This window comes from Uloborus diversus, chromosome 4 (assembly GCF_026930045.1).
Source record: "Uloborus diversus isolate 005 chromosome 4, Udiv.v.3.1, whole genome shotgun sequence".
Classification (NCBI taxonomy): Eukaryota; Metazoa; Arthropoda; class Arachnida; order Araneae; family Uloboridae; genus Uloborus; species Uloborus diversus.
The window spans coordinates 169,919,370-169,946,406 of record NC_072734.1 but is presented as its reverse complement, the minus strand read 5'-3'; the positions used below and the strand labels follow the sequence as shown (position 1 = coordinate 169,946,406).

The 27,037-nt window shown below is 33.2% G+C and overlaps 1 protein-coding gene across 1 annotated transcript; it reads left to right on the top strand.

Annotated features, from left to right (window-relative positions):
• The first annotated feature begins 14,755 nt into the window (after positions 1 to 14,755).
• Positions 14,756 to 25,430, top strand: LOC129220987 (uncharacterized). The gene is made up of 5 exons (XM_054855423.1): positions 14,756 to 15,362; positions 17,898 to 18,134; positions 21,061 to 21,144; positions 22,377 to 22,533; positions 25,328 to 25,430. Exons 1-5 carry the CDS (start codon positions 14,756 to 14,758, stop codon positions 25,428 to 25,430), a joined length of 1,188 nt encoding a protein of 395 aa, XP_054711398.1.
• The last annotated feature ends 1,607 nt before the right edge of the window (positions 25,431 to 27,037 follow it).

The following is a 27,037-nucleotide window of genomic DNA, read 5'->3' as shown; positions in this document are numbered from 1 at the left end:
AAAAATACGTAGCACATATTTTTGAAAGAAAATATTCTTTGAATACGATCTACAAATCAAAGTCAGACCTCGATTTGAGCTCACCCGCATATAAGGCCTATACAAAAAAGACACTAAAAAATACGTAGGAAATAATTTTGAATGAATATATGAATATATGTCTCAACTTATTAAATAGGAAGTCTATGATTATGAATTATCGGATGTATGATCATTTCTTAGTTACTGTCATCGCTTATAAAGTCACTCTTTTCTGACTTTCTTTAGCAAGTTACAGTGCGACACAGATTCAACTCCAAGAATTGTCTGTGGTAGACGATCCTTTATCTGTGAAACATTTTCTTCTTGCTAAAGTATGAAGTGCTGAGAATGCAGTGGAAAGTGCATTTTACGACAAGGATACTTACTCAGAAGTGAAGTGGTGATGCAAGCAGAAGCGCTCGGAACATGTCATAAGATATTTTTTAAGTGCCATGAGAGAGCTGAAGAAATGTTTCCGAAAATACAGAACTTCGAAAACAATGTAAAAAATTTAGGGAAAATAAACGCGACAATTCTGTAATGGGGTGGTTTCCTTCAGTCAAAAGTACTACTCTTAGTCATTGAAATGGATAGAATGAGCAAAAAAAAAATTACATGGACCCAGGAAATACTTTCGTTTTCCCAACAGTTTTTTTTTTTTTTTTATTAATTTTTTAAAATGCTCGATTTTTCAAACAAGGCGTGGTCTTTATGACGTCACAAATGATGCAATTTGGCGCATCTTTCTACTACGTTCCCACGTTATGATAATCAAGCAGCGAATTATAACTGCACTCTACGCTTGCTATCAACCCTTTCGTTGCCAGTACACGTGAGTAAAGATGCGAATTAAATATTTTGTTCTGTGAATGGCAACATTAAATGGCATTTCTCCATTTGTGATGTCACACGACAGAAGTGTAAACAATGAAAGTGCACCGATTTAAGTATTTTTTTAAAAATATTAAACTTAAATAAATTATTTAAAAAATAGTCAGATCCTATGTTTTTAAGCATGCTCTTTCAAAAAAAAAATACTTTTAAAATTTTGGAAACGACCCCATTATGAATTATATAAGGTATAGAAAACTGTACATTAGCACTTTACTTGTGCATATTTATACACAACTTTATTCCAAGTTAAAACTTTTTTTTTAACTTTTCATCGATTTTATTAATTTTATTTACATATTTTACTTACTCAATAAAAAAAAAAGGAACTTAGTGAAATGATATTTTTGGGCGTAAAAAAATTACAAAGAATCATACCATTTATGTGCAAGCATAATTATAGACAAATGCGTATGAATAAGTTACAGGATTACCCTGCTTTAAGGTCAGTTTCAAGAAAGCCTGAGGGCCGACCTTATATCGATGTCTGGCTATTATATAGGGTTACTCAGATTTTTTGACACCTAAGTACACACTTTCAAAAAAAAAAAAAAAAATATTCTCAATAAGCAATTCAAACAATTATTAATTTTTTAAATTGTATTTTCTCATTATAATTTTTGGGTTGCGATAAAATCTTCAGAATACTTCATCGCACTGTAATCTAAAATTTGGCTGAAGAGTACGGTCGTAGGTTATGTATAAAGGAGAAATGTTGAGCACATAAGGACATTTGAACTCTGAAATCTGTTATAACACTATTTTCCATAAAATGATTCATAAAAAAGATTTTCGATGAAATATAAAAACAGGAGAGTCATTCAGGACACATTTGAGCCGCAATTTCTCTATTATTTTAAGCAGCGCCATTTTTATTTATAAGTTTTTGTGTATTTATTTGTGTAGAACGAGAAATAAACTACGATAGATAGTCATCCGAAATTAAGAAATAATAAGTATTAAATCCATTTAAAATAAACTATGGGCAGTATCACTTTGAACCTAGCTAACAAGCTTGGTTCCCAAAAGCCTTGACCCCCCCCCCCTTTAGTTTCAAGCCTCGGATCGCACTACTCAAATAAAATTAATATGTTTTGACCATTAAAACAGAACTCCCCTCTCGAAGCTAATCTTTTCGCTTCTTTTGTTGCCGATAATTACATGATAATATATTTTTTTCAATATGATAAGATTATTCTAGATTATATTTAAACTCTTCTTTCAATCGCCTACTTCGTCTTTCTCACCGCTTTTTAGAGGGCGGTACCAACAAGCAATAAATTGATAAAACATAAATTTATGTACAGTCGACTCCGCTACAACGCGATTCAACTTACGCGAATTTTTCAAGAGTAACAAGTGTTAGACTTGAGGTGAGTTCCTCGTCCACAACACGAAATTTTTTTGGAAGGAGGTATCGGCTTCGTTATTGACAACTAAATATTGATTTCGTGAATGTTTGTACATCCTTTTAGCATCACTGACAGCGAAAGTTCCCTCATTAAACTAATCAACGCATCGCGTTGTTAGTGCATCAAATAATCTCTCTGCATTTTTCATTTTTAATTTCATTCTAAACATTAAAGTTGATGAAATAAAATGGCACCTTAATACGCTTTTTCATGTAAAGTTTGTGAAGATGGGAAAATAAAGTTTCTGACAAAAAAAAATGGTTGAGATTCTCGATATGCTTGGAACAACTACAAAACTCCGACGGTAGCCGAGCAATAAGGGACCATTCATTAATTACATAAGGGTCCCGAGGGGGGAAGGGGGTTAGAAAAACCTCTACATACCCTTACTTTGGAGGGGAGGGTCAAACCCATTCTTACGTAACATTTTGCAAGTCAATATTTTACATTAGAAATCTCGCGGTCAAATGGTTTGATAGGGATTATATTTAATTTGCGTCTGGAAGGTAAAAAACGTATTGGGATGAGCTGTTTTTTATTTGTTTTACAAGGAATGAATAGTGCAAGATATAATAAAAGAATCGCACTATGTATGGCATGTTTTATTTTATTAGTATCGCATCATATATAAAAAAAATCGAAAAAACATTCAGTCTAGATTCTAACTTTTTAGTAAATATTTCTTCACACAAAAAGTCTTATTGTAATAACGATTTCAGTGATGTAAGATTCGTTGTTTTATTATTGAGCAAAATGAAATGGAATCCTACGTAAGAATAGGGGGAAGGGGTGAAAAATCTTATGTATCCTTACATGGGGGAGGGGGGTCCAAAATTGCCAAAATCATCCTTACGTAATTAATGAGTGGTCCCTAAGTATGAGTGAATCTTCCATACATACAATTAAAAATCAAAACAAAAACATATCCGTAAACGTTCAGAACTTAGTTTCAATATTGAAGCTTGCAGAGTCTAAGCAAAGTAAATGCCACGAAAATGGAAGCTGCTCTTGTACTGTGGAACAAAGAGACCAGGAAGAGGAGCTGTTGCCATAAATGCAAACGTAATAAAAGAAAAGGCGAAACAACCGTATTTTAAAATGTATTAGATAAGGATAACGATCTGAGATCTGAGCATAAATCATCACCATCTTCACTTTTTAACTCATAAATATTATTACTGCATCTTCTGTACAGTACTATTATAGTGAGGCATTTTATTACAACTACATACTGTGCGTAACGTGTTGTTTTATTTTATGTCTATCCTTTTCATCGATCATTCATTTTGTGCATCTTAAAGCATTTTATGTTGAATAAAACAGCTTTTTTATTTTTTTTTAAATAGAGTAAAAGTTCAATTCTTTATTAAAAAGATTGTAATATATAAATGAATGATGCTTTAAAGCAGTTTGAGGGTATTTACAAATGTTTAAAGGAATTTGTGGTATGCTTCTAAGAAATTGTTTACATACATTTTTCCACAATGCGAAATTTCGACTTACGCGAGGATCTTGGAACGCATCCTTCGCGATAGTCAGGACTAGTCTGTACTTTGAATTTAGCTCGCATGACAGTTTTAGAGGCATTTAAAATCGTAGTCTTCCCTCCTCGATTTGGAAACAAAAGTGTTATTATTAACATTAGTGCTTCATTAGCATTTTTCTTTTAAAAACTAATTTTTGGAATATAGTATGGTACGAAACATTCATCCAGTTTGAGAAATGGTGTATTGTTGTTATCGTTTTCGTGTGCCAGCTAGGCTAGCAATTTGGGGTGCGTTGCTGTCCTTTTTCAACTGCACCGTAATTTGGTGTGAAGTCCGACTTCCCCAGTACACAAATGCCATAAGGACCCGTTGATAGAGTAGACAACAATTCGCAGCATAGCAGCACATTCACATTTTGTGTGAACAAAGAAAAGACAAGGGCAGGAGAGAGAAAGTACGTCCATGCCCGAGCCGGGATTAAAACCCGGGACCTCCCCATTGCAGTCAGACTCCTCTGACCACTAGACAGGGCGGCACGCAAATGGAGTATTGATTCGAATTCGTTGTATGATCTCGTCATTAGTTTCATCCCGGAGTTTTTGTTGTACAGAGTGAATTTGATCTAATATGTCAAACGAAACGGGGCTTAGAAGAGCCCAAGTTTAGTACAGAATCACCCATTATCGTGTTCAATTCGTAGCTTTAACCGAGTTACGGTAGAAAGAAGAAAAATGAGCCAAAAAAAAAACAAAGTTTAGGGGTTAAGACCGATTTCCGAAATTCCTCCGAGTTCTACACACAAAATAAGTACATATTTGAAAAGAACAGATAAAATCCTTTAAACTAATTTCAGCGAGTTAGAAGTTTTGAAACATTCGAAGAACTCAAAGTTGAATTGGTAGCCAAAATTAGTAAACGGCATTATCAAAATTAATCGTTTGAGTTACAATCGGTCAAATCTACTAACAACACGTCCACCACACTAGCTTTCAAATGATATCACAAGAAATCATATTAGAGTTCAAGTTTGAAAGACAGTAAACCTATTGTTTGAAATATTATAATCAGTGTTGGTGAAAAAAATGGACTAGTAAACGTATCACAGCCCTTTAAGTGCAAAACCCTTCTTCAAATTTCTATCTCCTTCTATTTTTAAACAAAACACAATTTTTATACATAATTGTGATAACATGAATATGTTTCCGCCTCATTGTTTGTCAAAATATGGCTAGAGGTAGCAGAAACTCGTGCCGCTCTCTTGGATTCTAAGTGCGTTTTTTTCCGTTTTCGATTCATATTGCAAAAACTATTCACTTGCGGGTAAACCAATTTATGTTGAGTTCAAGAGCATAAAATTAAATTTAAAAAGATATTTTAATTTTTATTGTAGCTGTTATAAGTGCAGATATATTTAATTTCAAAGTTCACGAATGTTGATCAAGAGCCCGAACTAAAAGGAAAAGTGATTTGCAATCCTTTCGCAAACATAAAAAAATAAAGAAAAGCGGGGAATATCGTCACTTTTCCAAAAATTCACCGGACTTGGATATTAAATATTTCCGCACCTCTTACAGCTACAATAAAAATAAAAATACATTTCTAAAGGTAATTTTATGCTCTTTCATACAACATAAATTATTTTACTCGCAGTTAAACAGTTTTTGTGATATGAAACGAAAACCGAAAAAACGAACCCATAATCCAGTACAGTAATAAATACCCAAAGTACAGTGTTGGCCAAATTATTACACTAAGACTGTTTTAAAAGCAAATTCTTTATTGATTACATAACTATAGACACATTAATGAAGAGTGAAATAATTATCTAATATTTAGTATGCATTCCCTCGTTCTTGATGAGCATTTTAAGTCTTTTTGGCACACTTTTCACAAGATTTACACCATTTCTCAACTTTTTAAAAAAGGAGGTAAAAATTGTTTATACTCACTATTATATATACTCACATACACATACTCACTAATTACCTAAAACTAACTTTAAATATAACAGAACACACTAATAAAAAGAACTAGCGAACTGTTTAAGATGATTGAGGTTATGTTTCTGGTAAGTAGATAAACAAAGCAGACAGTTCTGCCACCTGCAAACATTAAATTTTATAAAATAACGTAATAATCAGTGTACAGTATGTACTGTACTTCAACAGTAAAATAAATAGTATTTTAGTACAAATAGTGTACCAAAAACAAAACAAAAAAACTCTTGAGTCTAATAATTTGGTCAGCACTGTACAGTAATTAATACAATACGTACATTTCCCTCAAAGTCTGTAGTTTTGTCAATGCTTGCGGAATCGAACTCGGATTTATTTTGGGATAGAATCGGAGTCGGAGACTTTAGCATTCCAAGAATCAGAGTCAGTCATTTTTTCTCTGTGCCTAAATCTTTGCCAAAGCTACGGAGTCAGAGTTGAAGTCCGACTAATCTTACAATTATGTCATGACGTTTGTTTGAAGCAAATCCGCCTTGAATTTAGGGATCTATATTTACCTTAAGTTTCTCCGTAGGCTCTAACGTTAAGGGCTTTGAACTGTCGAAAATTGAACGGAAAATTGTTCAAATCAAAAAGTTATTTTTTACACATGTTCTTCATCAAGATCTTTTTCTAACAAAATTTGTTTGAAGCGAATTCGCCTCTAAGTTCCGGATTTACATTGGCCTTGAATACCCCGTAGGAGCTAATTTTAAGTTTTTTTGAACTGTTTAAAATTGTACGAAATATTGTTCAAGTCAAAAAGTGGAATATGGGAGTGAGGTGTTCTCACCGAGATCTTTTGAACAAAAAACTATCAAACTATTAATTGAAAAGTTATTGGGGGGAGGGGGGGTCAGGCAGACAGACCGATAGACTTACATTTTCTCCATCTCAATACCCTACTTTCCAATTTTAAATTTTTCGATATTTATTCAATTATTTTACTTATTTTTGATTTTTTTTTTTAATTTTAAGATGCATTGAGCCTTCTTTAATGTTTTTTTCTTCTTCTTTGACTTTAACCCGGAAAGTAGGCTAAAAATCAGCCTTTTTTGTTAAATTAGCCACAGTTCTTTTTTCTCCTGAAAGACGGCATTTCGTTATGTAACAAAGAAAAAAAACGTTTTTATTCATATAATCTGTCTGATTTGTTACTCTAGATCTTTGTCAGACATTATCAGAAAACCGACAATATCATTACTGCTTCGGCTTTGTTACGGTAAGTAGATTAGTTACGTTGCTAAAATTGATTTTTTTTTTCGAGAAAATTTTTTCTATCTCTCTGTTATTTTTTAAAATATAACAAAGAAAAAGTGTATAATTAAGTTTAGTTTTAAGCAAGTTTTGAAAATTTTCTTACGTTTTGCAGCTGAAGCGTATGATTGCAAAAGTATACACTTCCGAAAAAGGGGGGGGGGACGCACATGTCTGTCACTACAAATAGTAAGAGTAATAATAACTTTTTCGGTTTTGTTTAATTCATTTAATTTACCATTTTGAAACTCAGACTATCTCAGCTTGTTAGGCTACCTAAGTATTGTAATATCTGCGAGAATGATTAAAACGTATTTGCGAAAAAAAAATGGAATTAGTGATACACCTACATGCATGCAGCTACCTGCTTCAATTATGTGCTTCAAATTTTCATGTATGAAAAAACACTTGGAGTATACTACTCCCCGAAAATATTTAAGTGTATGCAGAAACATTAATTTAATTTCTTCCATAAAAATTGTCTCTCGGAAATGGCATTCCTTTAAAAAATAAAAAACTTACCGTCAGGTCTGGAACAGAAAATGCAACAGTTGTTTAAGCTTTTATCATTTTCATATTTGAATAGTATATGACTGATATTACGATTAACGAAAGTACCGTAAGTTGTATCGTAATCGTAGTCCTCGAAGCTGCCCAACGTTGCAAGTTGAATATTCGGGAGAAATCTTACGTATAACTGGGGATACTTTGCATGGATGAATTCAGCGAAAAATGTTAGATCAAGACGAGCAAATTATCATAATGTGGACGAGCAAATTACCATAACGTAGACGAGCAAATTAACATAACATGGACGAGCAAATTAACACAGTAAATTGGCTAGAAATTCATCATCCATTATTTGTAAATATACTGGGCTAATCAAATTACCTTTTAATTTTCTACCACTGGCAAAGCCATGCGTGTACCACTAGTTCAAAACAAAAAGAAATAATGTTCCTACACTCTGCATAGGATTTGTGAAAATGATTTTTTTTTTCTCTTTTTTTCTTTTTTAGACTTAGAATGGGGTGGTTTCCTTCAGACAAAAGTACTACTTTTAGTCATTGAAATTGATAGAATAAGCAAAAAAAAAAAATAACATGGACCCAGAATCATTTTTCCAACAGTTATTTTTACTTCCTTTTACAAAAAAAGGAAGTATTCCTTTTACAAAAAAGGAAGTATTGTATTCGCAAAAAAATTTTCACTCAAAAATCGAACTTAATTTCCATTTTACTCACCCCCGAATGAATTTTAAGGGGGGTTTTTTTTTCGACTCGACCACACGTGGATAAGTGCCTGAGAACGTATATACAAGCGAAATATCCATTTTGACGATTCCCGAGTTAATTACAACAAGTTTTCTCGTGATGTCTGTATGCACGTATGTATGTTCAATTTGGCTACTGTTGGTGATATTTAGAGAGTAATATATTGAATCACTTTAAAATTGCCAGTAATGGGGGAAACAACATTAAATTGGAGTAAAAGGAAGTCATGTGATGCACACATCAGCTCGTTTAATTAATTTTTTTAAGTATCCGATTTTTCAAACAAGGCGTGGTCTTGTGACGTCACAAATGATGCTCTTTGGCGCATCGTTTTATCGCGTTTCCACGTTATGATAATCAACAAGAGAATTAAAATTGCTCTCTACGCTTGCTGTCAACCATATCGTTGCCAATACACGTGAGTAAAGATGCGAAATAAATATTTTGCACTGTGAATGGCAACACGGAATGGCATTTCATCATTTGTGATGTCATTGGCAGAAGCCGTAAACAATGAAAGCGCTCCGATTTAAGTATTTTTTTTTAATCTTAAACTTAATCAAATTATTTAAAAAATAATCAAATCCTATGTTTTTAAGCATGCTCTTTCAGAAAAAAATACTTTTAAAATTTCGGAAACGACCCCATTAACTCTTCGCACAAAAGATATCTGCCGATTGAAAAGAGAAAAGAAAGGAAAAAGAAACAAAATGCAAAACTTTTTTTGATTGAGTTATTCTCTTGTAAAATAAAGTACGCAATTTTGATATTTATTCTAAAACCACTTAATGCAATGAAACATCCGCCAAATTTTATGGGAAGGAACTTAAAAAACAGGTTTTTTTTCGGGGAGTCATCAAAACATCGGCAACACATGTATCTATGTTCTTTTATCACTTGTTCTTTGTTATATTATCAGTTACACACGCAGCAAATGAAATGGAACGTTTGTCTTATTGAAAGGTTACGGTTAAAATATTGCGAAGTGATAAAGCAAGGGGTGAATTTCAGAAAACAATATGAAAATGATTTTCCTTTAGACCGAGTTTTTTCTTTTATTTATGAAAGATGTAAAATAATTGCTTGATGCATATTAGAAAGTATACATTCTTAAGATGTACAATTTATTTAAGGTAAGTGTTTTTCAGATATGTCCTTAAGTTCTTTTAAATACTCTAAAAGCATTAGTTTTAAGTGAGACATCATTTTTTCAAGAAAAATCAAAAAGTACTAATGTTATGACGGTTTATCAAAAAGAAAATTAACGTTAATTTTGCACTTTGAGATTGATAAATCCATAATTGGGGTAAACCTAACCTAACAGCGTCGCAGCGCTGTAATTAGTATCTGCTAAGCTTTTACAATGCTGCCAGGTTAGGTGTGTCCTAACTATAGCTATTCACGTGCAAAAATATTTTAAATCAGAGGAAAACTTGAAAAGCTACTGAGAACATCTATTATCCGGCCCTTGCTGATCCAGAGCTCTGCATAATCCGGTTCGCATTTGAAAAAAAGGTTTTTTTTCCTCATACTATTTTATGATCACATAAATAATAATTCAAAACTATGATATCAAGAGCCTAAACTCTGCCCAGGGCTGTGAAGGAGGACTGATTTTGGGTTAAAGAGTCGGAGTCGGAGCGTTTGAAAAGTTGGAGTCAGTCTTTTTTTCTTTCGACTCCCCCCGCAGCCTTGTTTAATGCTCCATGCTTCAGCGTTTCATTCGTTGCAGTTATTTCAACATATTGTGGTACATATGTTCAACAAACTTCTAAACATGTACTAAACGCAATGAATATCGAGAATGGTTGATTAATTATTCTATTTACTCACTTCCATGGCAATATTACTAAAGGGGGTTGCAAATGTTCCGTAATCAGTCAGTTCGGAAAAATTTGCATGTAAACTGTTGCATTTAAAAAAGCTTGACCACGGAGAGATGGTGGATAACCTTGAAGAGGAAACATCACTTGCATCATTGGTTGCTTGCTACTATTTGGTAATGGATAGGATCACTGAGAACGCGCCTCTTACTGCTCGATGCTTTCTCGTTCATTCTACCTACTAGTGGTACCCGCACGGCTTTGCCTGTAGTAGAAAGTTAAAAGGTCTTTAGGTTCGCCTGTATATTTACAAATAATGTATGGTGAATTTCTCGCCAATTGGCTTGCTCATGTTACGGTTCCGAGTTATGATAACTTGGTAATTTACTCGCCCATCTTATGATAATTTTGCTCGGGAAAATGTTCTTAAAATTGGAATAGAAAAAGAACAAAATCGAATTTTCAAAAAATCGCTTCGAGGTGCACACCCCCATGCTACAAACTAACTTTGTGCCAAATTTCATGAAAATTGGCCGAACGGTCTAGGCGCTATGCGCGTCACAGAGATCCTGACAGAAATCCAGACAGAGATCCATACAGATTTTCCGCTTTATTGCTTTATTATTAGTAAAGGTTACAAATGATAATTCCCCTTCAAGATCATTCGCCATCTCTCCGTGGTCAAGCTTAACCATGATTGTGGAGTCGGAAGGAAAAGGGAAGACAGCGACTCTTCCATTTCTAGTCGGATGCCTCAGATTCCGACTCCATCGCAAAGAAATGAATAGTGTCATTCCATGTAAAATCAGTCAGGCAGCTCTGAAATGTCACATGACTACCACAGATCTTTTTTTTTTTTTAATTTCAATATATTGATACATAAAATGTTTCAAAATAGTTCTGCAAACAATTTGTTTCTTCTTTTTCTGCCTTTTGATACGCAACACAAAACAGTCTATTTTCAGAAAATCAGCAAAACAATTGAAATGGACAGTTTCAAAGCATTGAACCGATTCAATATTTTTTTTTCTTGGACGAAGGAACAACATTCTATGTAGACGTAATTTTTGAAAATCTAGTTGACTTTAATGCTAAACTTTTTTTTTTATTGGCCAATGAAGATTGCTTATTGATATCACTTTCCCCGGTCAATATTGTTCAGTTATTGTTTCAACTAACCGGGCTTTATCGTTCTAACTAACAATTGCTAATAAGTAGGAGAAAAGGGGGCACAAGTGAACATTTTTTTTTTTACTTTCTTTATTTTTCAAAAAATATTATCAATTTCTCAACGCAAAACTGTCCCCATGGCTGATAAAGTTTTCTTTGTGTCATGGATTTTTTTCGAGATTTAAAAATATATATATTTTTTTACTTTATTGTATTTTTAAAAAACGTTTGCAGCTGTTCACATGTGCCCTTAGAGGGGGGGCACATGTGAACACGGGCAAAAAAAATGCAAGAGAAGCATCATAATTTAAAGGAAAATTCTTCAATATGAAACATATAACTAAATGACAAATACGTTGAATGTTTTGTAACTTATACTGCGTCAATTTCAATCATACATTTATTGTTCCACTAAGAAAATATCTTTTCCCGAATATAACTGCTCACTAAAGTCTCGTGGCCTGTTCTGACCACTGAATAGACTAGAAAAAACTTACATGATTACATAATACAAAGAATTTTTTATATTTTGTAAAGGTTATTCTATATGTATTTTGCTTTTAAGCTTAATATATTGTTTGATAATGTATTTTGAAACGATTTTGAACTTCAGTTTTTAATTAAATTAAAATATTTTGTTTCTTTTTATTTCCGGTAAATATTATATAATACTAAATTATTGATCAACTATTTTGTAACAAAAAGCATTTAAAAAAATAATAATAATAAACATAAATAAATAAATATTTAATAGTATTAATAACAATTAACAATAAGTTTACTAACTGATTATAGGAAAATAATTATTATAAATATTTACACATTTTTTGCACTTACAATATCCTACACTAAAAATAATATTACAGAGAGCGGCTACGGGAACTGTTCACTTGTGCCCAATATGTTGCGTTCACAAGTGCCCAAATCGTCTACTTTAGAAAAACTCGCAAAAATAACGAATTTTTATTTTAATAAAAAATTTAAACTGTCATAAATTTACTTAAATGTTCATACAATGGTTCGTAATACTTAGATTTAGATTAGCAGTTAGTTTTTAAAATGTTATCACGTGAAGAAGACAGTGATAAAAAATTTTTAACACCTGCTAAGACAAAGAAGTTGCCACCACAGAAACATAAAATGGCTCATTGCTCTAAATGTGTGTCCAAGAGGTACAACTGGTACTGCCCTTATTTGAGAATTTTTCCAGATTTTTTGCTTGAAGTGATCTTAGTAAAACATACCAAGTTCACATGTGTCCCGTATTCAAATATGTGTGAGCCCCCTTTTCCCCTACACATTATTTCAAATGTTAATTAGTTTTCTTTCTTCCTTTCTTTTGTGTGTGTGTGTGTGTATGTGTACTTTTTTTTTTTTTTGCAATGGCACTGCCGGTTGAACACCCTATTGTCTTTGGGATTGGTGGGTTCGATTCACGTGATCCTTTTTAATTTTGCTCAACAAGTTCTATAAAAACAATCATGCAACCTAAATTTATACGTTAAAATTAATCGAAAAATCAGCTCTGAGTTTTCTAATAATAATTTTAAATTATGTGCAATATTTCAAGGGTTTTGATAAATTAATCATTCTTAAAATTTTGGCGAAGGAAATTAGACTATATCTGCAGCACTATTCTAGCTGGAGTAAACTCTCACCAATTTTTTCTTATCGCATTTAGCCAACCAAAACTATGTAAAATCTCAACAAATTTACAAATTTTGATCAAACAATACATCCAAGTTTTAGAAAAGTCTCTCAAATTACTCTAAAGGTATTTTTTTTAAATCATTTTTCAGAAGTGCGCCATTTTATTTTTAGCTTTTTAGTTAGGAGAAAAGGATGGGGGAAGGGGGTGAGGCACTGACAAGTCTTCAAAACTGATATGAAAAATCGCTATTTTAGGCAAATTTTTGCAACGTTAGGCGAAAGTGAGGGGAGGAAGGCTCTTTTTCCGAAACGTTTTGAAAACTGAAGTAAATTTTACACTAGCTTTAGAAATATTAAGACGTCGGGGGTTTCTTTGTCAAAACGCGATTTCGGGCTATTTTTGAAGACACGTGGGGGAGGGGGGGGGGTAGAGAACGAGAGAGATTCAGAGGCTCTCTTTTTTCATCGTTGATCTCTAAAAACTACATTTCAAATTCTCTTTAGAGTTAGGAACTTCGACTCCACAGGCATTATTTTTACGAGAAACGCGCTGGCAGGAGCTCCGCATGACTTCTCTTTTACGTCATAAACTGGCGATAATAGTACCTTGAAGTAAACACGAAAACACTTTAAATATTTTCACCCTTAGTTTGCCAATGCAAAAAAAAACGTTTTACAGACATGAATTTTCCCAATATCAATAATTTGAGCGTGATTCAATGATAACTCTCTAAATAACGCCAATAGCGCCTAATTGATACCAGATTCGAAAAATAATTTTCTCCGTAAAAGTTGTCGCTAACTGGACAATCTATTGCCAAGTTGGCGACAAAGCTACTGCCAAGTGTTTGCCAAATTATAACATCACTTTAGTTTGCATTGAAACTAACACTGATTTTCCTCAAAAGGTGTAAAAGACCCCTTATGAACATCTGAATGCAACCAAAAGTGAGGTGCGCAACTAGACCTCAGTAGAGGTCTACATACCGAATTTCTACTTTCTACGATGTACCGTTTTTGAGTTATGCGAGATAATTACATACGCACATACATACGTACAGAAGCCACGAGAAAAGTCGTGGTAATTAGCTCGGTAATCATCAAAATGGACCTTTTGCACATCTATACGTTCTTGAGTACATATGAACGTGCGGTAGGGACGAAAAAACAACTCAACATTCATTCGGGGAAGAGCAAAATGGAAATTTAGGCCGATATCTAATGCATTTTTTTTTTTGCAAATACAATACTTTCTTCGCTGTGTAAAAAGAAGCAAAAAACCTTCAGCAATCTTAAATTATGAGCTGAGTCTAGTCGCCAACTTGCTGTGTGTAGTGGCCACGATGAACAAAATATTGGTCATCATAAATTTAAATTCCGTCTAGAATTTTACATGAGGCATTTCTTTGTATTTTGTCGGTATTGTTCGCTTTTTTCTACGATTTTTTAATAATGCTATTTTCACTGCTTTGGCTCGAATTGTACTTAAATAAAATTAAAAAAAAACTACCTCCCGCAATGCAATTTAAAATGTAGCTCTTCAATAAGAATAGTTGAATATTAATGCATAAAATTCTAACTTAGATAATAGCAGTTCAATATTTATGCAAATGTTCATTTTACTTTTTTTTACAGGTCATACACCTTTTTTCTATGCATGAAAATGACGGGCAATTAATACAGGTAGAAGAATTGTTTAATGTTCGAACGTTAAAATGATCTTCTAAGCATTTAAACGCATCATTCAAATCAAATTTAGGGAATTTAAATTATATAATGGACTCCACAGAATCAAAATTATCTGCCGTCTCAACGGTCGACGACATGGATATCGAAACGGTAGAGCTTCACAGAGCAGAAAGTATGGTTCAGAAGTCACCTCCTGAAATCATCGAAAAAGTTCCCGAAGAAACATCCCCAAAGAAACAGGATGTTTACTCGCAAGTGGCAACGTGGGCAATTTTTCTGTTCAATGAAATCAAAGATCTCAAACTGGAAGTGGTCATGTTCCTGTATACGTTTTCAATAACAATGCGCCACGTATCTAGCACTAGCATGATCTTGGACAAGGTTTGCTTAGTCCATTTGGGTTTGTCCCCGGAAATATGTTCTGATCTTGCCAACAACCAAACCCTCAAAAACAAAGTCGAAAAGCTGACGACTAATTATGTTGTAGGACACAGTCTAATCCAACTGATACCTTCAACCATACTCAGTGCTTTCATTGGACCATGGAGCGATAAGTATGGAAGAAAAATTCCAATCATAGCAGGTCTTTTGGGAATTATTGCCGATGGTTTAGGATCGGCTACATGTGCTGCTGCTATGCACAGCAGGGTAGAGTTCCTTTTCATTCCACCCATATTTGCTGGCTTATCTGGCGGTGCGATTGCTGTTTTGACAGTACTTTATAGTTATGCCTCGGACATAAGTACAATCAAGAGAAGAACCATGAAATTTGCGCTGATGGAAGTCACTTTTGGGTTTGCGATGCCGCTTGGTTCGCTTGTCGGTGGAATGTTGTACAAGTACACAAGCTATGAGGTCGTTTTTCTAACATCTACCGGTGGCCACATAATAGGTCTGACTTGGGTCCTGTTCGTTTTGAAGGAGACAATGGGATTGGACAACAAAGAAAGTTGGAGAGTTAAATTTCGAAACTTTTGGTCATTGAAAGCAGTGGCGGAGGGATTTAAAGCAACTATGACACGTCGTCCGAATAAAGGTCGGGGGCAGATCTTATCTTTGCTTTTAGCTTTGAGTTTGAACGTGCTTTGTTTGGCCGGTAAGTTAAATTATGTTTTAACTATTTTTTATTACTTAAATTTCCAATAAAACTGAAATCATAGTTCTACAAATGGTTTTACAGTTAGTTCATTTCTCGCTTGGGATGATTTTTAACAGTTCTACACGTTACATTTAAGCTTGTATTACCACTTATATAATTTTGTTTGCATAAAAGATTTCCATGTCAAATAATGTGCGAAATTTGAAAATAATAGAAACTACTCGTACGTAATCATTTTCGCAGTGGTTACGTAAAGTAGGGGAAACGGTTGTTCAGATAAAACTTAGAAGTGAAGTGTTCTCGTAGTAAGGGGGTCACGACTCAGCATAATATAGCATTTCAAAGTATTCAGACTGAAAATGGTACACCATTTTATTCGCGTACTCCTCATTAAATGAATCCCCCCCCCCTCTGTCTCTCTTTCTCTTCTTCCTTTTTTTATATAATTAGTCAAAAATATTTAGGAAAATTTTACGATGGTTAAGCCATCTTTTCTTCAAGCTACTCCCCTATCCCACGCAATGACAAATTTCGAGTCATATTCTCAAGAGGGAAAATTTTAATTATTAAACAGTGATAGTTTCTAATGCAACAAAGAAGTAACACAGCTGATTCTTTTTAGCTATAACTTAACATAGAAAAGTACAGGAAAAAATATAAAAGACGTATCGTGAACACATAATCCAAGGTAATGTTATCTCATAAAATCCATTGTATTAAGACCCCGTTTTTCATTTTTATGTTTTTATTAATTCACTGAGTGACCCGTGCGAAACATTCGCGCTCGATAGAACGAATACCAAAGCCTGTTTTCAAAGTTTTTTTTTTTTTTAATAACAGCAATAAATGTGACTTGTTTGTTTATTTGCGAACTTATAAACGATAGTTTGTTTTTGAAGCTGATGAAGTTTTAAGAAAGTTATGGTGTACTCACAAAAAACAGTACTGAAAAATAATATTTATGCCATTCATTTTTCTAAAAAAAGTTTTTTTTTCTGATTTCAATGCAACAACATAATTGTGGTTTTGAATTCTGCTCCCAATGTGTTAAGATTACATATTCATGAAAATTTGAACCAGAATTAAGCTGAGGAAGATAAATCATTCAAAAACTACAATTTCCGGTCTATGAGAGGATTGATCTCATACCCTTCGATTTATTAGCAGAACGCTCTTATCTTTTTACTGTAGTTGGGTAAACCTAACCTGGCAGAGTTGTAATGCTATAATTAGGATCTGTGTGGAATTCGCATTGCTGCCAGGTCAGGTTTACCCCCCCCCCCTCAGGATGATATAAAGTAATCAAAAAGATTGATTTTAGTGATACCGCACTGTAAAAATATTTTGCAAACCTGGGAGAAACGATGTATAGGGTCTGAAGTAAAAACTCGAAGATTTGTGTGAAAATTGAAGACTAAAAATGGAAAACGCAGTAAGTGCCAAATTACAAATTTTACAGGGCATTAAAAATAAGATTCCAGGCTGATTGTGGCACTTACTGCGTTTTCCATTTTTTTGCATTAGGGCTTGGACCAACCGAGATAGTTAGATAGTAGCCTCCAAAAACCTTCAATGGCACTTACTGCGTTCTCCACGGCACGGACGCTGACACTTGCTCCACCGGCGGACCCTAAAAACGTTGTTTTAACTACTTTTGGGGGAGGGGGATAGGCCCATAAATCGTTTACCACAGTGAAATGCTTGGCATTTACTTCATTTTGTCGAAGAAAAAAAACTAAAAAAAAAAAAATTTTTTGGCACTAAATGCGTTTTTCAATTTCAATCTTCAATTCCGGAAAGTTAAAATTCAACGTCCTAGGGTGTTATTATTGACCGATCGAGTTAAAATTTTGCACACGTTACTTTTTGACATAGTGGCGCAAAACTAGGGGGCGTCATTTGCTGAATTTCGAAATGAAATGAATTCCGAAATGAAATAAGGATCACCCCAATCTAGATATCTGTAGATATCTAGATTAGGGTGGTAAGAAGGGATGTAATATAGGGATCTTAGTTGTGCCAAGAAGGAAACCATAGCAGGGACGATTGCTAGTTTAAACCAATTTTTTCCCCATTCAGGCTTGCTTCTCGTGCACAGACCCTTAAGTAAAGACACTATTTTTATTGCAGCTACTGGTAGCATCGGTTTCTTGTACGCCCACCACCGCTACGATTGGGACAACACAAAATATTCAACTGTCACATCTTTCTTTGCGGTTTTCGGAGTAATAACTACGTTAATTTCTGTACCTCTCTTCAAATACTTCAAATTTGGCGACCCAACACTAGGACTCGTCGGATCTGCTTCATTGTTGGCGAAAAATATTCTTATTGGACTTGCTGCTTCACATGAGTTTTATTACTTAGGTGAGTATCAAATTCGTTCAGGGGTTCCCAAACTTTTCTGATTCGTGGCAACCTTTGAAGAGTTAGAACTTTTACACGGCACCCTAGTCAAACTCTAATATATAAGTACATATTATGATTACCATGGACACATTGCGGCACCCCTCACCTCTTTCCGCGGCACTTAGTTTGGGAACTCCTGTGTTACGTCATACAGACGAGCTTCTTTATAACGAGCGCGAACCACTGTATTTGCTCGTTATAAGAGATTCGTTGTTTGTGAAAAATATTCTTATTGGACTTTCTGTGCTTCGCATGAATTTTATTACTTAGGTAAGTATCAAACGTCCCATTTTTTACGTCATAAACTCTCTCTTCAAGACTTCGTCATAGACTCCCTTATAAAGAGCGAGAAATACAATATTTGCTCGTTGTAACCGAATGATCGTAAAAACCGAGTTTGTGAAAGAATTGTCGAAATTTATGCATATTTGTTGTGTTTGCTTATTTTTGAACACTAGCAAAGAAGCTGGTTAATTTGCATCCAGCTGTTTTATTCCTTCTTGTGCTTTTGTTTTCAAGGGATACTAATAGTACAGTAAAAATGGGGGATGGATCCTACACCAAAAAAAACAACAACATTAATAATTAAATCTTTTGCACACTTCATAAGAACCCCATAAGAACACGTAAAAAGGCCCATTCCATTGTGAGTCGGGTTTCGGAACGAGAGGCGGTGGCATTTGAAAATTGCTCGTTTGGGTATTTTTTCGGAATTTTTTGAGTGCAGTTAAAGTGGGAATGCTATTTCAATGCAAGTCTTGAAAGCATTAAATTAAGAGTGTTCAATGTTCATCTCCCAAGAGAGATGGCGCAACAACCCCAATGCTACAAAGCCCGTCTACCTCCGAAAAACGAAACAATCCCCCTAATCCCTCTACCCTTAACAGTTTCAAGAAGAAATATTATTTCATGCAAATTAAAATACATTAAATCAAAACTGTACGTCCATACCACAAGAACGATAGTTTACCCCCAAAAAGAAATATTACCCCAAAAAATTATCCCACCCCCTTCCCCTCTTTGGTGCCACTCTTTAGCAACTCGTCAGAAAAATTACGCTAAACTGTTATTTTTCTAATACTATATTGGTTTTTTTTTTTCTAAAATTTAAAATCGAATTATTTACTTAACATTAAATATTCAGTGAAACCTCGTTAACTCGGCACCGCAAAAGAACATGACAACAGGTCAACTTAAGCAGATTTTGAATCCCTTAAGAGGTTTACTTACTAGTGCTTAGCATTCACTTCAAGTTATGAAAATTGATTCTAGCAAAGATCATGCTACGTCAAATCGCTTAAATTAAATAGTCGGCCGTGCCGTTATGCCTCAGAATTTGTCCATTATTTTTTCACGAATACATATCTATAAGATAAGATTGAATTAATTTTTTCAATTTTTTTTGAATAAAAATTAAGCTTTGGGGATTTTTTTAAAAAATTCGATTTTTGATCACTTTTTGGAATCACCTTTTTTGGTATGAATTTAGAAAAATCTGTCTAATTTATTTATTTGTCAACCAATTAAGCTGAATTAGGTATCCGTTTCAAGCTAATACTTTCATCTTTCAGCATAAACAACGGAAAGTATTCTGTGAATAGTGGGGTGTTGCCCAGGGGGGGGGGCGTGCACAGGGGGGAGAAGGGGCACCTGTTGGCCCGGGCCTGAGCCTGAAGGATGATCAATATTTTTAAAACTAGGCGTGAAATATAGGGGTAAACAATATGGAGGGGGCCCCGAAAAGTCATTTGTGACGGCCCCAAAATGTCTGTGCACGCGCCTGGTGTTGCCACTCCTTAGCTAAATTCAGTTTTTATCCTTTTTCAGTTGGGAGATTTTACAAAGCCGTATCTCCGGAGTACCAACTAATATCTGCATCAATTTTTTTTTGTAGAATATTTAAACCATTTTCTTGCGATACAGAAAAAAAATAAAAGTGTGCTTCTTGTTATTTTGAAATAAAAATATTAAATTTGTTTTTCAGAAAATGTACTTCGAATACAACTTTTTATAACTCTAATGACTTTTTGAGCTTAAAGAAACCTAAACACTTTTCAGAACAATTATTACTAGAATGTCAAAGAATAAAAATTGATTTGTAGCAATAGTTTGTTTTCATACCTATAAAAAACTCTTAACAATATCTCTGTTTTCAGGGATGTTCGCAGTAAGATGCGTTTATCAAACTAAAACTTATTTTTTGGTTAGCCGAGCTCGAAATTAAAGGTTACAATTTCATTCAAATATGTCGCTTTGGGGAATTGGAAAAAAAAAAAAGCTATTCATATTATTTTCAATATTCCTCATAACAATCTTTGGCATAAAAACAACACTATTTTGTTGCATATTTTTCTTAATGGGAAAGTTTGGTTTGAAATGACTTGAGCGCACTTTTCTTCGTTTCTAAAGTCTTTTTCATGGCATAATTGAAAGCTACAGGAATACTTAAATTGTCCTTTCTGAACCAGAAACATTATTTTGTCCTTTTGAGTGCATTAAGAAGAAAAGTGCTTAGTTTTTTTTTTCTTTCTTTCTTTTTTTTTTTTTTTCATTCTGTTATTTTAAAGTTTTTTGTTTTCAAACAAAATTTTATTTTAGAATTTATATTTTTAGCGATGAGTTGTACCTTAAGATCAAGCAAATCATTTAGTGAAATCCCAAAGTCTCTAAGTAGTCTAGTTGCTGAGATATAAGCAAAAGCAGGCCTCAGATTGTTCCGTGACAATCAGGTCAAGTATAAGAAAAGTGCTTAATAAAAAACACACGCACTTTTTTTGTCTCCTTAAAGATGAAACTGAAAAGCAATATGAAATATTCCAACTTGTTAAATAACTTTGCATTGTAAAAACTTCAAAAAATAAAGTTTCATTTCTTTTATTTCTAGCAAACTTAGTTGGACTTTTAATGGGATTAGGTTCTTTAGCGGCACGCAGCAGAATTTCCAAAGTGGTATCAAAAGATGACTTAGGTAAGAAGAATTTTTAAAAAATCCAAGATGCATTTAATAAATGAAAAATTTTAAAGCCAAACAATTATTTGATTCTCAATAAAAATGAATTTTTATTAGATGTTTTGTCTTCTAAAGTAAACTTTAAAGTGAAATTAAAGTATGAACTTAAACGTGTCAACAAACTTATTGGTCGACATTTGACTTAAGTTAAAGAAATCAAGGGAAAGGTTTTAAAAAACCTGTTCTATAGTTTTTTTTTTTTTTTTTAATTCTTAAATACTTTCTTTTTTGCATTATATTTTCATGTAACATTTTGCTTTTTCGGGCGACTAGCCAAATATAAGTTTTAATAAACATGAGCATAGATATATAATATTTAAAACAGCTTGAAAACAGGAAGATAACTATACTGCGCTCACGGAAAAGATAAACCAGAAGTAAATAAACAGGTTGCCAGATGTTTTGCCAATATGACCACTTTTGCGGCTTTTTCTGTAATAATAACAATACAAATTTTGTAAATAGTAATTATTTTTATGATTAATTTGTTGTAACCGGGCTAAATTTGTCGTTTGTTCCATTGTCAAAATTTATCTTAGAAACTCAACCTGTAAACTGTTTCTTATAATGAATATACAGCCCCCCCCCCCCCCAACATTCGAACGACTTATATGGTCCCTTTATAAGATTTGTGAATGGAATAAAAAGAAAACACCAAGAAAGAAACCGAAGCGCATCGAATATTGTGGAGACTCTCTGGGACTCTAACCGAACGTCGTCGTGTGAATGGGAGAGAGTTAGTCTGGTTTTAACCGTTAGCGTTGACTGGAGAGTGTATTAGCTCTGTTATTGTAAAGCCTTTACGCTGTGTTTTTGCGTATTTTGATGTAAATACGTGTGCTACCGTTGAGTTTACGGTGTTAATTGATATTTGCCTAATTGCTACGGTTACTTTAGCAGTTGTTAACTACATTTCTTGTACATAGTTGTAAATAAATTTTCTGTGTTTTTCTCAAAAACTGTGTCGTCATTAAAGAATTTCTTGAAGAGGCTGGACTCGTAACAATAATATTTTTAAAAAAATAGTACTCTCTGTCTGTTAGGCCGCAATTTGTAGTTGTCCAAGTCAAACACGTGATTAAGGCGGCCAAGTGGCGCATTTCTATGTTTGCATCTCATCTAACTCTCCCGTGAACGCAGTATAAAGGTCTAATTCTGTTTCTCACTACTTGATCTCTTTCTAATTTCAGGTAAAGTCTTCGCTTTCCTTTCAAGCGCAGAAACCGTACTGCCGATAGTTGCAGTCGCTTTCGTCTCGCAAATATTTAATGCAACTCTAGACTTTCTCCCTGGTTTAGTATATCTGGTCCTTGGAGGCTTAATGGCGATTCCTATCGTCATATATATGTAAGTATAAAACAAATTATTCAAATGAAAGAGAAAGAGAAAAAATGGGTAATTTAAGCAAATAAACTTTTCTAATGTATTTTAAACCGGACAGTAATGATAGATTCACACAAGTAGGTTTGTTATTTAATATATCTTATTTGTTTATTGACAGCGCTGTGTTTTCAAGCGTAATATCTTTTGAAAAATGACAGATAGTAGACGTTTGACTCACAACGTTATTGAGCATTTTATTATGAGATCAAAACCAGATCCTTCTTTTGGAAACATGTAATGTAAAAAGTATATATATATATATATATATATATATATATATATATATATATATATATATATATATATATATATATATATATAATATATATATATCTAGAGAGAGAGAGAGAGAAACACTATCATATACTGTATTTATAATCTGGACAAATCAACCAAGATGAACTTCATTACTCAGTTCAATAGGCGCCATAGGCGGCTCTATGATACTGGTAGACAACAAATTTTGAAGTTCCTTGAATTTTCTGTTCCTTGAATTTGATTGTTTTACGTTCTTTCTTTTGATTTTGAGTTCAGATATGAATTTTGTTCTCTTGTAGTTTAAATATTGTTCTATTTTCTTTATATAAATCTTGTAGCTTAAATATTGTTCGATTTTCTTTATATAAAACTTGTATTTTTCGTTTGTAAAAGGTTCAATGTTCCTATTTCTTGTCGTGCTGATATTCTGGACTTTTAGTAACCCTATGGCTAGTTTTGTGAGATGTCGGGGACTAGTGGTGCTTTTTTAGGCAATTTCCGGCACTCGCGAAACATCTCATGGTTTTTCCCTACCCTTGGGGAGTACCCCCTGATGAAGCCTCAGGGTATTTTGGGATTTTTTCATTTTTTCGTTCTTTTAAATGAAATTTTTCTTTCTTGTTCAATCCTTATATTGCTATCAAATATATATATATATATATATATATATATATATATATATATATATATATATATATATATATATATATATATATATATATATATATATATATATATATATATATATATATATATATATGACAAAAAGTACTGGGACACTTTCAAAAATTCACATTTTTAAGGATTTCTCAAGGAATAAGAGACCAATTGCTTTGTAACTTTTGTCACATAAAATGTATGCTCTAGCTGTTATTTTCCAATAGAAGCAAAATCACCCTCGCGTTTCGGGGATCAGTAACAAGTTGAGGAAAACAAAAATGTTCTTTGATCATCATTCATTGTAAATAGCTGAGAATAAGCTGCAAATTACAGAAAAAAATTTAGCTTTTTATGTACAATTATTTTACGTACTTTTGAAAAAGTATCACTGATATTCACGAAGATATGAGCATTTTTTTTTTCAAAACTACGAATTTTATTTGAAGGTTTTTAGCTCGCAACACGCGAAGATTTTTAGCTCATAACACGCAAAGTTTCCCACTAAAGCTTACCAAACTTTCAGAAAACTTGACAGCGTAGAAGAGAAGTATACATAATAGTAAAATTTGAAATTAAAATGTTAAAAATTTGATAAAATATGGAAAAGTAATTAATATTTCACTGCGCCTGAGCGAAAGATAGTAATTTATAACTTTCATAGTCTAAAAAACCCAACTAGATTCCTCAATCCCCTACTCATGATAAAATTCCAGTTGAATATCTTAAAAATTCCAGCGATCTAATGAGCCGAATTTGAATGACTCTTGGATAAGCGACGAACCGTAAGGTATCGTTCGCAAATAATCTGTTTTTATCAGGAATCACACTGATCGATTGCAAGCAAATGGTGCAAAATTTGCAAACGACCCCTCACGGTTAGTCGTCTATCCAAAAATTGTTGAAATTGTTGTGAGAATTCTAAACGTCATCATTCGTGAAGAAAACACAATAAAATTGAAGCTAATAATACTTTAGTGAGAATTCTGAACATATTCATTCAAAAATAAAACATAATAGAATTGAGAAGCAATTCTTTAGTAAGGATTCTAAATCATCGTCATTCGAAAAAAAAAAAAAAAAAAGAATTGAGCAGCAATGCTTTAGTAACGATTACAAATCATCATCATTTGGGGGGGGGGGATTGAGAACCAATACTTTAGTTGTAGATTTCTCTTTAGAAGTATTAGACACAAAGTGCACTGAAGGTAAACTTTGAATAAATTAGTTGAATGCTTTTGAAACAATAAAAGTCAATTACAGTGGCCGCCACTTATATGAATCACGTTTGTTCTAAATGGTTTTCTTTACTAATAATAAATCTGAAAGTCTCTCTGTCCGGAAGATATCTGGATGTCTGTAGGATGTCTGGATCTCTGTGACGCGCATAGCGCCTAGACCGTTCCGCCGATTTTCATGAAACTAGGCACAAAGTTAGTTTGTAGCATGGAGGTATGCACCTCGAAGCGATTTTTCGAGAATTCGATGTGGTTATTTTTCTATTCCAATTTTAATAACAAAATTGTCATAAAATGGACGAGTAAATTACGAAATTATCATAACGTGGGACCGTAACATGGATACAAGCCAGTTGGCGAGAAAATTCACCACACATTATTTGTAAATGTACAGGTGAACCAAAAGACCTTTTAATTTTTCTATTACGGGCAAACCCGTGCGGGTACCACTAGTAATTCCATAAAGCGGCTGAATCAAAAAAGCCGCTACTTCAATAAATCTGGATCTTGTCCTGTTTTTAACGATTTGATTCATTAAACGGTTGATTCAATTAAACACTGATTCAATTAATCAGAGTCCACTAATGCATTTTATTCTTTACCAGATGGCTTATGCGACTCCCGAATGTCAACTACGAAGAGATGCATGATGGTCCGCAAAGTGAAGAAGGAATAGTTATAGAGATCAAGGCATCAGAGAAACGATGAACATAAGAATATGCATGACATTTTCTTCGTTTGTTACAGACTATATTAGACAGTATAAGCATAGATCGTTCATATTTTCATTCATCCTAACATATTATGAGTTCTTATTCTTATTATTGTGTTATAGCTATTTTCATGGAGCGACTCTGTGGTACAAAACATAAAAATGATCCATCATATTTTAAGATTTCATCGGAGCAATAATTTCATATTGTGGGAGAGAAAGTATTTTTAAAACTGAAAAATGTGTCATTATTTATTTTTTTTTCTCTGTAAGTATTTCAAAATTCTTTGGTTCAGTTTGAACCATTGAGTAAGGATTGATATTGCAACATGGCAGCAATATCAAGTTACTGTTTAAAAAGCTTAATAATTAAATACTATATCTTTGTTTTACCTAATTTGCGTAAGTTTAATCCTTTTAAAAATAATGCAAACGCTATTTTTCAAAAAAAAAAAAAGAGAACTGAGTCGAGAAAAGATTTTATCCTTAAGAGCCACTGTGTGTAAGAATCAGGCAATTTAGGGCATTTGTGATTGTTGACATTTTTAATTTTCCTTATTTTCACATATGTTGTTCCTTCTCATGAATGTAATGTAAATCCAAAATATGAGCTTTGTCTGACTTACAATTTTTGAGAAATTAAATTTTAAATTTAGGGGACGTGGCACATTTTTGTGTGTTTTTCAAATTTGCAGATTTTAAAGTTCTTATTGCTTTAAGCGCCCCTATAATGGCATGGATTTTTAAATTCCATACTATTATGTGGTCATGTTAGATACTATTACAACTGTCAAATCGATGGTACTACGAGGGTGACTCCCACAAAGTCTTTAAAAATGACTGAAAATGAAATTTTTTTACTATATTCAATGCCAATTTTCTCAAAGCGCCTTCGTGATCACTCCAACGTTTTTACATTAATTTCTAGCTACACTTGCATACATCAAAAATATGCAATAAAATTCGCGTCACTATAAGGGCGCCAGAAGATATTGGAACTTTTATGTGATAAATTTCACAAAAACACAAATGTTTAAAATCAAACTACCACTCTTGCCCTCATAGCAGAGATCTGAAACTAATTAAGTTTGATAACCGATATGTTTATCAAACATTTGCACTAAAAAATCGGTGTCACTCCTATTACTTTCGGAAATATAACCATTCGAAGTCAGTACGTTATGGCGTTATTTAAAAAAAAAGAGACTTTTCACATTCGAATGGCTTTTTGCACCGTTTGTTATAAACTTTATTGTAAAAGTACAGTAGTGACACCTAAAATAATGCGTTTCTAATGCTTTTTATAAAAAAGCTTTATAAAAAGAATTAGAAACACAGTAAATTGATATAGGTACAGATGGATGTAATGTGCATTATATGCTTAAAATAGTCATACTAATATTCATATATTTTTAATCATACTATTTTTTCATTTTTTATTTTTATTAAAAATACAATTACTTATTTTTACCTTTACTAAATAAACATAATGTCTTACATAGTTATGAACATAATGTATTGTATAGTGAATATTCTTTATCTGAAACAGTTTGAGGATGACGTAAACTGAAACAAAGAAAACATAAAAAATCAAATCAACCAG

What these genes read in the sequence shown, in the direction of transcription:
- LOC129220987 (XM_054855423.1), top strand. Translation starts at nt 14,756, where the DNA reads ATGGACTCCACAGAATCAAAATTATCTGCCGTCTCAACGGTCGACGAC. An exon ending in ACATGAGTTTTATTACTTAG is followed by an intron (nt 18,135 to 21,060) that starts GTGAGTATCAAA and finishes TTTTATTTCTAG; the next exon opens with CAAACTTAGTTGGACTTTTA. An exon ending in GGTATCAAAAGATGACTTAG is followed by an intron (nt 21,145 to 22,376) that starts GTAAGAAGAATT and finishes TTCTAATTTCAG; the next exon opens with GTAAAGTCTTCGCTTTCCTT.